This window comes from Nothobranchius furzeri, chromosome 9, assembly GCF_043380555.1.
Source record: "Nothobranchius furzeri strain GRZ-AD chromosome 9, NfurGRZ-RIMD1, whole genome shotgun sequence".
NCBI classification, from domain to species: Eukaryota; Metazoa; Chordata; class Actinopteri; order Cyprinodontiformes; family Nothobranchiidae; genus Nothobranchius; species Nothobranchius furzeri.
The window spans coordinates 62,612,463-62,629,572 of record NC_091749.1 but is presented as its reverse complement, the minus strand read 5'-3'; the positions used below and the strand labels follow the sequence as shown (position 1 = coordinate 62,629,572).

Here is a 17,110-nt window from a genome sequence, read left to right as displayed (position 1 = left end):
GCTCCATATTACTTGATGTATGGAACAATGACAGTTACCCAGATTAGTTTATCTCCAAATAAACTAGCCTGTAGCCACATGAAATTTAACTTATACTTTAAACACAAAACAAACTTATTGATAAATGTTATTTCCATGGCAATATTAAACAAAATAACGGCGTGTCTCGTAATTCAAACGCGCACTGAAAACAGCTCTCTCAAATGCTCATTAGGCCAGGGTTGCCGTTTTCCGCACAACACCGGTTGAGCGTGAGCATCTTTCTAGAAAAGCACCAGTTAAAGTGAAAGATACGGACTGTACGTACGAGTCGGCTGCACAGTTAACGTGAAATCCGAGGAAGGGCAATCTCTTTGAAGACAAAGAGTATAAAGGTAAGGGGATGCCTGTCACCTGCGTATAAATGACCGTTTCGTATGATTTTAACGATATTTTGTCATCTTTTTTTAAAACGCCTGAACAAAAAAAAAACGAGTTTTCTCCTCGTCCCGACACATTGTCTTTGTTTTTCACAGTTCAAACGTAACCTCACGCGGCGATAGATTTGGATTTTAATCACATTTAAAGGCATTTTCATCGATTTAGTTGCCAGTTTTCGCTGTCATTTGGTGAACTTGAGGCGTTAGCCGCATACCTTTAAAGATCATGCTATCTGCTAACAATGGGACGCGGAGGTTTGGGACGCCGTTCTGCGGTACGTTAAACTGATTTGGTGAAACGTTTCCGCTAAACACACACAGTCTGCCCGTTTACACGAGGCTCCTCTTCACTACATACACGCTAATTACTGTAAGCGCGTGCGGTTTAGCTGTTAACCGAATTTGAACTTTCATTATGAGGCCGACATTTTATTTGTCCAGTTCCTCCTTCCAGAAACTTCAAATAATCTATAAATAGTGGCACAGAAATGAATTTAACTCAGTAATTCATGATGTGTTTAGAGCTTCTGTTTGAATCACGGAAATATGAAAAATCAAAGTCATTGCTGCTCATGGTAGCATGCTTCTCTGCTTAGTTGTGGTGTTTTGATAAAGGGGATTATTTGGTGATGTCCATGTTGTATAATAAACTTCTTAATAATATTAGCTAGTTTCTGTCAATTTAACTGTTAAAATAAAATCTTAGAAAAAAAAGGGCAAATGTTTTTTTTCTGGACCAAATGATGGTTAAAAAAATCAAAAGATGTGATTTGTAACTTAAAAATGACCGTGTCTAAAGCCGGTACCACTAACCCCAGCCTGAAGGACAGTCATTCTGCAAAATGTGTCTTCTGTTTTGACACACCTGATGTAAATGTAATTAACAGGTCTCTGCACAACAGAAATGTCAGTGAGGTTAGTGTAAACGTGTAAAACAAGTGGGATGATGGCCTAGAGGACTGAAGTTGGTGACCCCTGGGTTTATTAATCCATCATCAAGTTTAGAGAAGCACCAACCATCTAAGGCCCGGTTGATACTGAAGGACTTTAAAGTTAGTGGCTGATTTTCAAAACGTGAAGACCACGTGGTGATAAATAAACATAAAAAGCACAGACATACCAGTTTTTGTCCTACAATGTGTTTTACGTGTGTAATCAGTCACACAGCAAAAACGACCCAGTTTCACACATTCCCCAGTAAGATGTGAAATCTGGTATGATCAAATGAGTTTTAGAGTAAACAAACATGGCGGCGGAGGAGTGAGCAGCATCCTACCCTCTTTGTGACGCGTCACATTCAACAGCCAGCACTTACATGTCTGTCCTTGAAAATCAGACCATTGAACAATCCTAGATGTTCTTTATGATCCAAGTGGTCCTGAATACTTATGACCTGACCAGAGTGCTCTTAAAACACCACACATGATAGGATTATCTGATAAAATCATTTTAGATTGTTGTCAAGGAGGATTGGGTCAGAAATCACAACGGTCATTCTACAGAGGGAACCGGACCTAAGGGTGGAATGTGGAATGTCAGCAACACCTACATATGTAAAATGCCATTAAAATAAGTTAACTCTATAAGGGGCAGTAATGGAATAATTATATCATTAAGAATTCTAACCTGCAATTAATCCAATTACAATAATCATTTTAATTTTGTTTCCAAACGATCACAAGAACAACGTAATTGGGAACTTTTTTCCTGCTGTGCTGACATATTCCTAATTGGTCTTGAATGGAGTTTGTAGCTAAACGGGTAGCTTTTGTTTTGCCTTTTTTATGCAATATTATATACTGAATGTCTTTTTCTCCCTTTAAGATGCCTTCAGCAGCTGTTGGCAACAATGCTGTCCAGTGTGCCATCCCAGACCTGGGGAGTGGAAGTCACTCTGAGACCATGAGGCAGTTTTTTGGTGTTATTGACAAAAAAGTCCGGAATATGGAAAAGAAGAAGGTATGCAGCTAAAATAGTCTTTTTACTTTTATTTTTGTGTGTCTGTGTGTTTTAATCTGAATTTTACTGTCTCTTAATGAAGTCTGCTCATCTGTTGATCATAACTTTCTTTTTAGACTAGAAAAGAAAGTTAGATGTTGTTCTAAAAAAGAAAAACACAAATGAAATTCACATTGATCATAGATGCTTAGAGCATTTTTGTTAATGTTGTGTCAGGTGGTAGCCGAAGGCAGAGACCTTGGCGGTCTGATTCTCGGCTACAAAAGCTAGCTCTCGGTTCGTGGAGTGTCTCCTCTCCGGTGGGGAAAAGCCCAAGTTGCTGGGTGAGGTAAGGTTGAGTGGTTCCGGCTAATATAGTTGGACTCACCTGAATGCATGACTCTGGCTCTGGAACTAGTTTCCTTAAAATGGGTTGGACTTTCTACCAATCTGGAGTTGCTCCCACTGAGAGGCCTCTGTGGGGGTACTCCGAGAGTATGGGGTACCAGACCCTCTGATAAGGTCTGTTAGCTCCCTGTACAACCGGTGTCAGAGCTTGGTCCGCATTGCCGGCAGTGAGTCAGGCTCATTTCCAGTGAGGGTTGGACTCTGCACAGATTCAGTTCATAACTTTTCTGGACAGGATTTCTAGGTGCAGCCAAGGTGTTGAGGGGTTCTGTTTAGGTGGCCTGAGGATCGAGTCTTTGCTTTTTGCTGATGATGTGGTCCTGTTGGCTTCATCAGAACGTGATCTCCAGCTTTTGCTGGAGAGGTTTGCAGCCGAGTGTGAGGCAGCTGGGATGAGAATCGGCTCCTCCAAATCAGAGACCATGGTCTTGATTCGGAAAAGGGCAGAATGCGTTCTCCGGGTCAGGGATGAAGTCCTGCCCTAAGTGGAGGAGTTTTTTGTTCACGAGTGAGGGGAAGATGGAGCACGAGATAGACAGGTGGATTGGTTCTGCGTCTGCAGTGATGAGGGTGTTGTACCGGTCTATCGTTGTGAAGGGAGAGCTGACCCGTCGATCTACGTTCCTACCTTCACCTATGATCACGAGCTTTGCGTGGTGACCGAAAGAACAAGATCACGGATACAAGCGGACCAAATGAGTTTTCTCCTCAGGGTGGCTGGGCTCTCCTTAAGAGATAGGGTGAGAAGCTCAGTCATCCGAGAGAGGCTCTTAGTAGATCCGCTTCTCCTCCACATGGAGAGGAGCCAGTTCAGGTGGTTTGGGCATCTGGTCAGGATGCCTCCTGGACACCTGTCCGGTGAGGTTTTCCAGGCATGCCCAACCAGGAGGAGACCGAGGAAGACCCGGGACCGCTGGAGGGACTATTGGGCCATTCCCATCTGTACCGGGTCGGCCCAGGCCGGGCCCGGTTGATTCCACACATCCTTGCTTGGGTATGCAAGGAATGCAGTCAGAGACACTTTCGGCTTCTGGGTAATCAGCATGATAATGAATGATAATGAATTGTGCATGCCTTAAGCCCATGTGGGCTGATTCTACCCACCAATCAGAGGCTTGCTCTAATAGAAGGTGTGAATTTGCTGTCAGCAGTGGGTGTGTTGGCCCTGGTCGGCCGGAAGCAGACCCCCTCGAGAAGAGGGCTGAGAATGAGCCTTGGTTGGCCCGGAAAAATACCAGGCCACCCAGATATGTAAACAACCTACGCTACCCGGCCCGGGCCGACCCGGTACAGATGGGAATGGCCCAATGTCTCTCACCTGGCCAAGGAACACCTTAGGATTCTCTTCAAAGAGCTGGCCCCCAAGTAGCTGGAGAGAGGGAAGTCTGGGCCTCTCTGCTTGGGTTGCTGCCCCCGTGACCCGACTCCAGATAAGCAACTGAAAATGGATTGGTGGAAACATGCTAATATTGACGTTTTTGTTAGAGATGGTTTTATTCTCAGTAAGACGTAATAAATGGTTTTACAGTATTTCCTGGTGTGTTTGTATGTATGTGTGTTATTTTTTTATTTTAATGCCTTGGGTGTTTTTACAGTCCAAACTGGACGACTATCAAGAAAAAAAGAACAAAGGAGAGAGACTGAATCAGGATCAGCTGGTAGGATCAGAAAATTATTTTTTCATTCATTCATTCTGATTCCGATTTAACAAATTGCTTTGTCTTTGCTGTAACTCAACTGAGGTTGTTGTAGGGTAAAATAATTTTATTTATCTTTTCTTAATTAGCTAAAATAATCACATTTCTATTTCTGAATGTTCCTGAAGGAAGCTTTGTCAAAGTACCAGGAGATCATCAATAACCTTGACTTTGCTCGAGAACTGCAGAAGAGCTTCCTGGCATTGGGCCAAGAGGTGAGTACGACTGTTTAGGTTTCTAATGAAATTTTCTAATTATTCTTTTTAAAGCTTTGTGTCACTTTTGGACAATTGCATCATCAAATCTTATTCTGCAAAGCGACTGACGTAGCTCAGCCCTGGGGAGTTTGCTTGGTGTGAGACGTCTGCACCTGTGTGTTTAGGTTCAAAAAGCGGTGAAAAAGTCTGCTCGACGGGAGCAGCTGCAGCGGGAGGAGCTGGAGCAACGGCGGCTGAAGACCGTTTTGGAGCTTCAGTTCTTACTGGACCAGTTAGGAGACGACGGCGTACGACAGGACCTTAAACAGCCCGGTGCTTCGGGTGCCCCTCTGCTCACCGACGGTGACCTCACCTCCTTTGATGAGTTTTACAAACTGGTGGGGCCTGAGAGGAACTGCGACATCAGGTATGCAGCTGTTTATGTAAAACATTTCTTTTACAATAAGGCACATCTTAAGAAAATATTATTTAAAAAGAACAACTGTCATCATTTATTTTTCAAATTCAAAGATACTTTATTAATCCCAGAGGGAAATTAGTTTCAGTACACACAATTCTCAGATCAGACATACATACATACTAGACACATGACAAGAACTGGTGACTGTGGTCATTCACAACCCCGAGTTGCGCTACTTTAATAGAGATCAGAGGATTACATGAGGATTGGTTCAGGTGGAGGGAAAAAAAGGCACTTCAGAGTTACCCTCCACCAGGAGGGCAGCTTTGCTCTGCAAAAAAAAAACCCACCTCAAACAGATATGCAACAGACTCCAGACAACACAACATAAGAAGAAGAAAGTATCATTTCTATAGCGCCTCTCAAGATAAAAATCTCAAGGCTCTTAAAGTGTCCACTAGGTGGGGTGGTGGGTTGGGACTATCCCCACTTCAGTTCCTGCAGCCACGATAAGCAGCGCATGTCGCCTCAGTGTGGATAGGGGAGAAGCATTGAGGGTTGGAGGGTTGCAGTGACCCTGTAACAATTCGGCGGCCTTCCCGCGGTCCCGCCCAGGCTGGGAAAGGAGACAGAGTTGGGTTGCCATAGCAACGGCACATTCCACATATCTTCTGAGGGGGGAGTTTTCGTTGTAGCCTTGCAGGCTCAAGGGTGCCAGATTCCGATTAGAAATTGTTATGGGGCCAGACAGATAATTCCCTCTCTGTCTTATAGGGCTGTCGCGGTTGAGGAATTCCCCCTGCGGTGATTCAGGGTGGCTTAATATTGCGGTGTGCGATATTATTGCAGTCCTTTTTTTTATTGCAGTACTATCTAAACATAATGTTTACACATTTAAAAAAGGTTAAAAATTGCCGTGCCTTCTTTTATAATGCTTTACTGAATGCAGATCAAAGGGCAGTAACAACACAGATCGCAGTAACGTTTGTTTGTCCGACAGTCGGAGTCCGACTGAACTTAAAAGCAACAAAATTCAGGAGGAGGTTAAACTTTTAAATGCAAATTTGGCTGCAGCATCTAACAAATAAGAAACAAGTCCCCATTTTGTTTAGTTGTTTAAATTCAAGCATAAAAAATTGCATGTACCGGGCGCGCGCGCGCCGGGGGGCGGGCGCACTATCATTTCACTTTCACACACACGAATGACGGTGATTTATAGCTCGGTCACGTCCTTGTTACCTACAAGGAAAACCAGCATGTTAACCATATACGGTTTGAGAGAGGATCTGAGAGGGGTGGCAACATTTCCAGCAACGCTGAAAACCCTCTCGGATGGTGCGCTCGTTGCACTTACCCCAAATTCCACTACCTCCGCTCCGGTCCGGCCCCGCTCGCTTCCGAACTCGACTTGCGTGCGACTCTGGCGAGCAAAGGGAATCTCTCCCGGTTGTTGCTCCACCATGTCAGGGGGGTTCTTTAGGGTGGATGCATTCCTCCTGCAGGTAGCGAGTGAGCTCCAGCTCGGCTCAAACTCTCTTCGGGACGGTTGCAGAAGCAGTGCTTGTCCGGGACTTCAGGAGGTCTCCGAGCGTTTATTATTTATTTATTTATTGCCGCTGGTGGCAGCTTTGTCCCGGCCAAGGACTCTGGCTGCGCAGCAACTGACGTACTGAAAACCAAAGCGCTCCCAAAGGAGCGAAGTAACGTTTCGTTTTGATACCAGTGCAGCCATCCTTCTCAACATGCATCATTGAGTTGAACCAAGTTCAGTAATCGCGGTGGCCCATGATGCAGCGCGGTGGGCTTCTTCATATTGCGATATTTCATTTTTACGGTTACCGCGACAGCCCTACTGTCTTACAGTACCTTGGTCCTCAACCTCTCAACATCCCAATAATGTACATTAAACTATCCCAATCCGTGCTGATTCGTCCACTCTATCCTTGATGGCATCCATCTTCTGTGCCAATAAATGAATCTCGGCCAAAGTCCCAAGCTTACGATTCATCTCGACAATTATGTGAGTCTGTGAATTTACAGCGCGGTGCAAACCATCTCTGAGCTCAGAGATCAGGCCAATGTTCCTCGACAGCTCGTTAATTTTCCGGTAAGCCTCCAATGCCGATCAGCAGGAAACCTGTCACCAACACCATGAATATCCACACATCTTCAGAGTCCTCCACAGACAGCTGGTCTGTCCCGGAGGGGCATCCGGGAGCCCCTTCTCCCGTTCTCATCGTTGATAAAATTTTATCAATCGCGCTGAGTGACCAACTGACTAGATCCATTTTAGTGAATTCAGTTTCCAGAAAAATTATACTCCGTTATATAATCTTTGCAGGTTGACTGAGCAGTATGAAGAGGCCTCGCTGCACTTGTGGGCGCTGCTTGAGGGCCGAGACAAGCCTGTGGCAGGAACCACATGTAATTATTACTTTATACTCCGTTTAAAGCATTTGTAGCTTCATGGCTTTACTCTGGTTTAGAGCTTTCATCATTAAAATGAGTCAGTGTGGGGTTTTCTTACTTAAATTACACAAGATTTCATGCAAAATGTGTGTATGCGTGCGTGCGTGTGTGCGTGTGTGTGTGTGTGTGTGTGTGTGTGCGCGCGTGCGTGTGTGTGTGTGTGCTGTTAGAAGAGTGTGTATCATCACTGGCAGGCAGAGTTCTCCAGATATTCTCTACAATGTTTTTAAAGCTTTTGCAAACTGACAAATGTTAGTCGTGTCATTGTTGTAGGCTGTCTGATCATGGAAAATAAATGAGGAGCATCGGTCTGTAAGGTCTTCACCTTTTTTCTAGACAAGTCTCTGAAGAAGACTCTGGACAAACTGCTGTTGAGTGGTTACTTTGACAGACCAGAGGCTAATCAGAACGGTGCATGTGAGACAGAAGAGACGCAAGAGGAGCCCCCTGCTGTGGCGGCTGAGGCTGTGGTGACTGCAGAGCCCCCATCAGAACCTGGTACCACTTTAGCAAGTAGGTTTAAGGGAAGTGTACTTGATGCACCCTCATCACGTTTGATTCTTTTCCTCAGAAGGACTAATTAACGAGAACTACATCGAGGCTGTAAAGGTGGAACCCACAGAGGTTGGAACTGTTGAACAACAAGTTGCGAGATAAATACAATTTTTTAGCTTCATGTAATTTTAAGTTCTTCTTGTGTTGCAGTTTGTTAACAGACAGTTTGCTTCAGAAACTTCTTACAGCAGCACAGACCAAGACCAAGTAGAGGAGTGGTCAGTGGAGACTCAGGTATCCTCATAAGCCCTTGCCTCTGGTCTTCTACCAACTCCTTGTATTTTCTAATGACTTTGTTTTTGTTAAATAGATGAGCTCTCTCCAGCACCACCCCTCAGCACAGCTGGCTCCAGAGCCAGCCGTTACTGTGAACCCAGTCGCTCCCACTCCTGCCACTGACCCGGTGGTCAGAAAACAGGCGGTGCAAGACCTCATGGCCCAGATGCAAGGGACATACAACTTTATGCAGGCAAGGAGACTCAGGATCGCGTTTCTGACACAACAATACAAGGACGGAATTGATAAGAGGTCAAAAGGTTCAAACTAATTTTTAAATGGAGTAAAACAAATAACAGAACTGCAATAATAAAAAAAGGGAACTAAAATAGCAGTATGGTCCAAACACTGGATCAGCGTCGATTGGGTCGTTTCTACATTTAATCCTTAGTCAGCTTTGCTTTGGTTTTCATCTGAATCTTTTCTAAACTTTGAGGTGAACTATTCATGAGAAGGAAACATCAACAAGATAAATACATCTTAAATAGTCCAGCAATACATCTCATGTATTTGACTGTTGTAGGACTCCATGTTGGAATTTGATGGCCAGGCTCTGGACCCAGCCATCGTTTCTGCACAGCCCATGAAGCCTCTGCAGGCTGTTGACTTGCATCCGATGGGTGGCCCTTCAAGTGAGTGATCCAAAAAGTGTAACAAAGCTGGTAAAAATATGCATTTTAAAGAAATGTCTTCATTTATTTGTGTTTTCTAGTAGTCCACTCAGAACCAAGGCTTTCCCAAACAACTACAGTATCTGGACCACAAGAATCCTCCCGAGTAAGTTCCAGAAGAGGGAAACCCAGCAGGAAGTAGTTGGTAGCATTACGGTTTTAGGTGTCCTGAAAACATATAGCCAGTTAGAATAGTGCAGTTATGCAGGAAGTTACTTCATCATAAGCTATTGTATAAATGAGAAGCTATCTGACTCAGTGTTGCCAACTCAGTGACTGTCGCTGTTCCTAACGACTTTTTGACCCCCTTCAACGACTTTTTTTTCCCCCAAAAAGCGCCTAGCGACATTTCTCAGGACCCTTTGCTACTTTCCGTAGAACTTTCTTGTAGATATTCCCTGCAGATTAGCAACAAAGAAACCATTTGCACTCTGAACCGTTCTTCCGGGAGTAAGGGAAGAGAATGATAATCTGCACATGTGCACTGGGAGATGACCGGGCTGAAGACAAAGTTACAGCTGCAGAGCTGGAGACCGCCGATTTACGCCTGCTGCTGCAGACTCACGCTTTTACTAGAGACGGCGTAGACGTCAACCTGCGATCTCTGGTTCTGCAGCCGTCAGACACTTTGGCTTTTTCTGCATTTGGCAAATGAAGTCAACGGGAGTTTCAACTACCGTCCCGTTTACACACGCAGCTCTGTGGCTCATCTGAATTTCCTTCAGTGACACAGGGATACCATGAGACACCCGCTCCCTTTTGCTTGGTGCGCCGTTATTACGATGGAGAGAAAACACAACAGAGAAGTTAAGAAACTACAAGGTGTACACAAAAAAACCTGCTTTTTAGGAAAATGTGAGAAGGAGGAAAGCAGGAGGTCTGAGGTATATCCTCTTAACACGGGTGGGGAACCCCAGTCCATCGAGGGCCACTATCCAGCTTATTTTAGTTTCAGCCCTGCTTCAACACACCTGAGTTCAATCAGCAGGTGATTAACAGGCGTCTGCAGAGGCTGATGAGCTGCTGAACAGGTGAATCAACCACTGAGCAAGTATTTACAAAGGTTACCCAGAGAACCACCATCTGATCCCAGCTTACAAACAAAGGCTAAAACTCTCCAAAGCCCTTTTCAGACAGACATTCTGGAACATTTGTGGACAATTCAATCCGTTTTTTAACCGGAACTGTGTTTTCAGACACACCACTTTTGTACCGGAACTTGTCCTTTCGGCTGCGTTCACACAGCAGGGAAAAGGTCCAGATGTCTGGCGGTGCGGGGGGGGGGGATCGGACTCATGTTAAGAAGAAGAAGAAAATATCATTTCTATAGCGCCTCTCAAGATAAAAATCACGAGGCGCTTAAGCATAATTCTGCACACATGAAGACGCATCAGAGACCTGGATGATGAAGCTCAATGGTTAAAGGAATCACTGAAGCGGTGTGAAGCGCTCCGTCGCGCGTCTAGGCGGTAGACCGTAGGAGGCGAGCTGCCGTGGTTCGCCGCATGATACAGGAGCGAGCTATCTAGGTGTGCACAGCTTCCCCCCCCCCCCCCCCCCCCGGGAACTCTACCTCACCAGTCTGAAGCAGCCACCCTGTCCGTAACAAGTCCGGACCTGTTACTAGGGGCTTCGTCCGGTTAAATTCCGGAACACGTTATCCGGATGTTTGTATTCAGACACAAAGGTCTTACGGACAGAGTCCGGAACATTTCCCTTTTTCATGGCCTGTCTGAAGGGGGCTCAAGCCTGTTGTGAAGTCAACAAGACAGTGGAACACAGATGCCGCAGATGAGCTTTGCGCATGCTTTGAGACCACAGACTGGGAGGTAATGAAGGCCACCTCAGATGAGTTTACAGATACCGTCACCTCCTACATCCACTTCTGTCAGGACAGCATCATACCATCACACACCAGGGTGAGTTATAACAATGACAAAGCCTGGTTTACCCCTAAACTCAAACAGCTGTGGTTAGAAAAGAGAGATGCATTTAAAAGGGGGGACAAGGACTCCTACAGAGACACTAAATACAGGTTCAGCAGAGAATTGGTCAAAGCAAAACACCAGCATCATGGCAAAATGTAGCAGCAAATCTCTGAAAACGACCCAACCTCTGTGTGGAAAAGTTTCAGGAACATCACCAACTACAAACCCACAACCCCCGCCTCCACCGATAACCTGCTCTTGGCAAACAACCTAAACAATTTCTATTGTCGGTTTGATGAGCCATCAGGCAGGCCTCACTCCTCGTCCAGCCCCAACAATAGAGACTCAGCCACTCCAGAGCCATCACCATCACTGTGGAATTTACCTTCATCACCCTCCCCCTCACTCCCCACTCATGATCTACACATTCATGAAGCAGATGTAAAGAAGCAGTTCAGGTCTCTTAACACACGAAAAGCCCCGGGCCCTGATGGCGTGGCTCCTGCTGAAGAGCTGGCCCCAGTGTTTACGAGCATCTTCAACTCCTCACTGGAGGCATCTCATGTGCCTGCCTGCTTCAAGATCTCCACCATCGTCCCTGTCCCCAAGAAACCAAGAATCACTGGACTAAATGAATACAGACCTGTGGCTCTGACATCTGTGGTCATGAAGTCATTTGAGCACCTAGTTCTCCCCCACCTCAAGACCCTCACAGCCCCCTCCTCGACCCCCTGCTGTTTGCATACAGAGCAAACAGGTCTGTAGATGACTCAATCAACATGGCTCTACGATTCATCCTGCAGCATCTGGACTCCCCAGGTACCTACGACAGGATATTGTTCGTGGACTTGAGCTCTGCATTCAACACAATCCTGCCAGACCTCCTCCACGACAAAATGTCCCAGATGAACGTGCCTGACCCCATCTGCAGGTGGATCACTGACTTCCTGACAGACAGGAAACAACAAGTCAGGCTGGGGAAGAATGTCTCGGACCAACGGACCATCAGCACCGGCTCACCACAGGGCTGTGTTCTTTCCCCTCTGCTCTTCTCCCTGTACACCAACAGCTGCACCTCCAAGCATGAGTCTGTCAAACTAATTAAGTTTGCTGACGAAACCACCATCATCGGACTCGTCTAATGGGGATGAGTCCGCTTACAGAATGGAGGCTGAACGGCTGGTGTCCTGGTGCAGCCACAACAACCTGGTGCTAAAAACCCAGAAGACAGCGGAGGTTGTTGTGGACTTTAGGAAACACACACACCCCATCCCCCCCTTAAACCTGTCTGACACTCCCATCACGATGGTGGACTCATGTCGCTTCCTGGGCACCACCATCACCCAGGACCTCAAATGGGAGCCCACCATCACCACCATCAGAAAAAAGGCCCAGCAGAGGATGTACTTCCTGAGGCAGTTGAAGAAATTCAACCTATCACCACAGTCAATGAGGCAGTTCTACACCGCTATCATCGAGTCCATCCTCACCTCCTCCATCACCGTGTGGTACGCTGGAGCTACCACCAGGGACAAGAAGAGGCTGCAGCGTGTCGTGCGCTCTGCAGAGAAGGTCATTGGCTGCAAACTCCCCTCCATTCAAGATCTGTACACCTCTAGGACATTGAGACGTGCAGATCGGATAATAGATGACTCGTCTCACCCTGGACACAGTCTCTTCGACTCGCTCCCATCTGGCAGGAGGCTCAGATTCATTCGGACCAGAACCTCTCGCCACAAAAACAGTTTCTTCCCCTCTGCAGTTGGACTTTTGAATGAACATCCTAGGGCAGCCCACTCAAGTTGATTGGTCCCAGTCACGTGACCCGATGCTGTGCTTGAACCATTCAACAAATACTCCGATTACACGGAGTAGATAGCTGCTTCTCTAATTCTTGCCACTTTTTACATTAATAATTTTATCATGAGTGTTTTATTAGTTCTTATATTTGCTTATCTCTTAATTAATTTTTTTTCTATCTTACCTTCTGCACCAAAATACCGCAGCAATTTCCTAATGTTGTGACTTGTCACACATATGGCAATAAAAACTTCTGATTCTGAATCAGAAGTATTGGAGCAAAGACGTGCAGGATACCAACCCTCGAGGGCCGGGGTTCCCCACAGAACTGTTTGGATCATCACACCATATCTGTCTTAATGTTGGTTTAATGGTACTTTTGGAATTAATTTTACATATCAAAGCAATTTGGGCCATTTTAGTCATACTAATTAATAACTTAAACACATAAAATCGTTTTTGATTTTAACCCCTTTTAATCCTACAAAAGACCATGTTTTAAAAATCTTCACTGTATATATATCATTTCTTTTCGATGCTGTGGGGAAAATGAACGCCAATGTGGCGTGATGACATCATAAATATGCAAATTGGCATCTGGCGACATCTGGGTGACTTTCTGGGTCAACTTCAGCTACTTTCGATCGGGGGGAGTTGGCAACACTGATCTGACTTCAAATTACAGAACGCTGTTTAAAAACTGCAGAAGTAGATGAACGCTTTTAGATCCCATCTCATCCACTGACCTCCACGTTCCTTGTTTCCTTGCCTTTCCTGTTTCCTCCTTCCTACCTACCCAGGCTTCTATGTCTTTGTCAGCTGAACATTTGGCTGCCTCATGTTCCTTGTCTACCGCCTTCCCACCTGTCTCCAAACCCACCCACTCTGGAGGCATCAATGTGAACGCAGCACCTTTCCAGTCAGTGCAAGCGGTATGCTCCAGGCGCAGCAGTCAATGTGTTGGGATGTTGTGTTGCAAAGCTTCCTGCATCATGTTTGTGCAAGCTAAGGCTTAGTAAGGGTTGGAGAAGAACATCAAATGTTTAAGTCTATGAACACGGTTTAATTTTTGAGGCCAAAACAAGAACAGCAGAAGTTCAACCGCGTCGATCTGTGGAGTCAGGACAAATGAAATTCACTTAGAATTTATTTTTTTCCTCTTTAGGTTTTCAACCTGAATGCACCCGTACCTCCACCCACCGACGGTCAAGCAGAACCTCTGCAGCAGTCCAGCCAGTTTCCTGGTGGCTTTGCTCAGGGCTTTAACAGCCAATCGGAGGATGCCGTAGAGCAGCTGGAAATGCCACAGGAACGGTTACAGTCAGGTAAATAAAGACATGAAATTATGAAAAAATACCTAAATGCTACATAGTTTTTTTTTTTTTTTTTTACATATGCACATTGTCTCTGCAGTTGTTGGTGGGTTCCAGTCCCAAGACCAAGTTATCCCCTCAGCGGGAAACGATGAGGATTCCTCTGCCGGAGCAGGGTTTGGGCAGTCCAGCCAGTCCTTCTACAACAGCAGGGCCGTTCCCAGAGGTGGACCCAGGAATGCCCGGGGAGTGATGAATGGATACCGGGGCTCCTCCAATGGATTCAGAGGTACAAGCATCAAACCTTTCACTGATCAAATACTCTAAAGCATCAACACTGGGTCATGTTTAACTGTGTGCCTCGTCATCAGGAGGATATGAAGGATATCGTCCTTCCTTTTCAAATGCTCCTCCCACCAGTGGGTATGGCCAAACCCAATTCAGTGCATCCCGGGACTATTCCAACAGCAGCTACCAGCGGGTAAGTGGTGATTTCCTAAAAAGCTGGTGATTCAGCACACCAACTTAACATTTTTTGTTAAACTGGGTAACCTTTGTAAATACTTGCTCGTTTTTCCAGGAGGGATACCAGCAAGGCTACAAGCGAGGCACTGCTCAAGGATCTCGGGGTTTGTCTCGGGGGAACGCTCAAGCAATGCGATCCTAATGAATTTTACGGACCATCACGTTGGACGCCACGTTGAACATTCAGGATATTGAATGTGTTTGCCCTAGCTCACTTTTTAAGTGTTTCCTTTCTAACAAGTAACCTTTTTTTTTTTTTTTTTACTTTTGGCCCACTTAAGAGTCAGCCTGCTTTGGTCTGTCTAGGTCCACTTCGTGTTTGAACACAACATGCAGAAGTTCATCACATGTAGGATTCTCAGCGAGTCTATGTGTGTGTGCGTATGTGTTGTAAAACTACAAATAGATATTCCTGTAAACTTGAAAGATTTCATTAATTTATTTTTTTTACAAAATAAATGCAAAAAACCCCAACCCTGCCACTGTTAAACTGATTCCATGAGAATATTTATTCTCTTGTGCCCTGAGCTCTCAAACACTTTTTTCCTTTTAATCTTATAATTTTCATAAAGACATTTTGTTTTTTAACTCATCTGTTGCAGCATAACCCATTTGTACACTGATATTGGTTGAGACTGTTTCAATAAAGTTGTATCCTAAAAAGCTGTGTTAACTATAGCATGCTTATTAAAAACTCCCCATGTTTTTCTATATACAGACATGATTGAAATTGCCTGAACTCTTTTGGTAAAGAAAGACATTTTGGTCTGAAAGAACTTGAAATTCAAAAATAATTAAATGTTGTGACAATAAACTAATGATGGCTATTGTTGCAGAGTGGCAACAGGTGGTTTTGCTTTTTGCACACGCTCCAGACGAGCTCTTAAACATATATTCCATTTATTTCTTGCAAAAATAGAACTCAATTATCTAGCAATTTCATTTATCTTCAACCTAAATACAACCCAACTTAAATTAACCAATCAAATCTATAAAGTGGTAAAAAAAAAATCATTGAGACCCCCCCCCCCCCCCACACACACACACACACACACAAACCTCTCGCTGACATCTGACAAACATGCTTCTCATGACCCTAATTAATGAGCGGGTCTACACACTTGTCACAAACTTCCTAAAAATAAAATTTACTTAAAGATTTAGATGGTAGACTTACATGTTTATGCTGTTAAACAAGAATAAATAAAACTGATGATTTCCATAATTTCTATAGAATTGGCCACAACAGTTATTTTGATTTGTGGTTGAACAGAACAAAAACTAAGCCGCCTGGACGAGAATGATTTTTGAATGAGGCAATCCCTGCGATCAGGTGATTTCTGTAACTTCACCTGTCAACAGGTATTTTGGCCCTCACCTGCTCTAGCCTGTCTTAAAGGGGACATTTTACTTTAACAGTTCCATGGTTGATACAAAAATAGACTGAAGTTTCGTCTTCGTCTTCCTCCGCTTATCCGGGTCCGGGTCGCGGGGGCAGCATCCCAATTAGGGAGCTCCAGGCCGTCCTCTCCCCGGCCTTGTCCACCAGCTCCTCCGGCAGGACCCCAAGGCGTTCCCGGACCAGATTGGAGATGTAACCTCTCCAACGTGTCCTGGGTCGACCCGGGGGCCTTCTGCCGGCAGGACATGCCCGAAACACCTCCCCGGGGAGGCGTCCAGGAGGCATCCTGACCAGATGCCCAAACCACCTCAACTGGCTCCTTTCGATCCGGAGGAGCAGCGGTTCTACTCCGAGTCCCTCCCGAATGTCCGAGCTCCTCACCCTATCTCTAAGGCTGAGCCCGACCACCCTACGGAGGAAACTCATTTCGGCCGCTTGTATCCGCGATCTCGTTCTTTCGGTCATTACCCAAAGCTCATGACCATAGGTGAGGATTGGGACGTAGATCGACCGGTAAATCGAGAGCCTGGCTTTCTGGCTCAGCTCCCTCTTCACCACGACAGATCGGCTCAGCGTCCGCATCACTGCAGACGCCGAACCAATCCGCCTGTCGATCTCCCGATCCCTCCTACCCTCACTCGTGAACAAGACCCCGAGATACTTAAACTCCTCCACTTGAGGTAGGACCTCTCCCCCGACCCGGAGGTGGCAAGCCACCCTTTTCCGGTCGAGAACCATGGTCTCAGATTTGGAGGTGCTGATCCTCATCCCAGCCGCTTCACATTCGGCCGCGAACCTACCAAGCAAGAGCTGAAGGTCAGAGCTGGATGAAGCTAGGAGGACCACATCATCCGCAAAAAGCAGAGACGAGATTCTCCTGCCACCAAACTCGACACACTCCACACCACGGCTGCGTCTAGAAATTCTGTCCATAAAAGTGATGAACAGAACCGGTGACAAAGGGCAGCCCTGGCGGAGTCCAACCCTCACTGGGAACAGGTCCGACTTACTACCGGCTATGCGGACCAAACTCACGCTCCTCTGGTAAAGGGACTGAATGGCCCTTAACAGAAAGCCACCCACCCCATACT

General features: G+C 45.7%; 1 protein-coding gene across 4 annotated transcripts; it reads left to right on the top strand.

Annotated features, from left to right (window-relative positions):
- Positions 1-233: 233 nt before the first annotated feature.
- On the top strand, positions 234-15,284 carry caprin1a (cell cycle associated protein 1a). Of its 4 annotated transcripts, none has more exons than XM_015953120.3 (17): positions 234-374; positions 2,244-2,378; positions 4,361-4,423; positions 4,591-4,677; positions 4,845-5,086; positions 7,422-7,504; positions 7,886-8,047; positions 8,121-8,173; positions 8,255-8,338; positions 8,415-8,573; positions 8,904-9,012; positions 9,096-9,157; positions 13,580-13,711; positions 13,945-14,104; positions 14,193-14,381; positions 14,464-14,573; positions 14,673-15,284. In XM_015953120.3, the coding sequence occupies exons 2-17, from the start codon at positions 2,244-2,246 to the stop codon at positions 14,757-14,759; spliced, it is 1,917 nt and encodes a 638-aa protein (XP_015808606.1). In that variant the 5' UTR covers positions 234-374; the 3' UTR covers positions 14,760-15,284. The 4 variants fall into 4 exon arrangements, with proteins under 4 accessions (XP_015808606.1, XP_015808605.1, XP_015808609.1 ...); XM_015953119.3 differs by having other exon boundaries at positions 9,093-9,157; XM_015953123.3 differs by lacking the exon at positions 13,580-13,711.
- Positions 15,285-17,110: the final 1,826 nt, after the last annotated feature.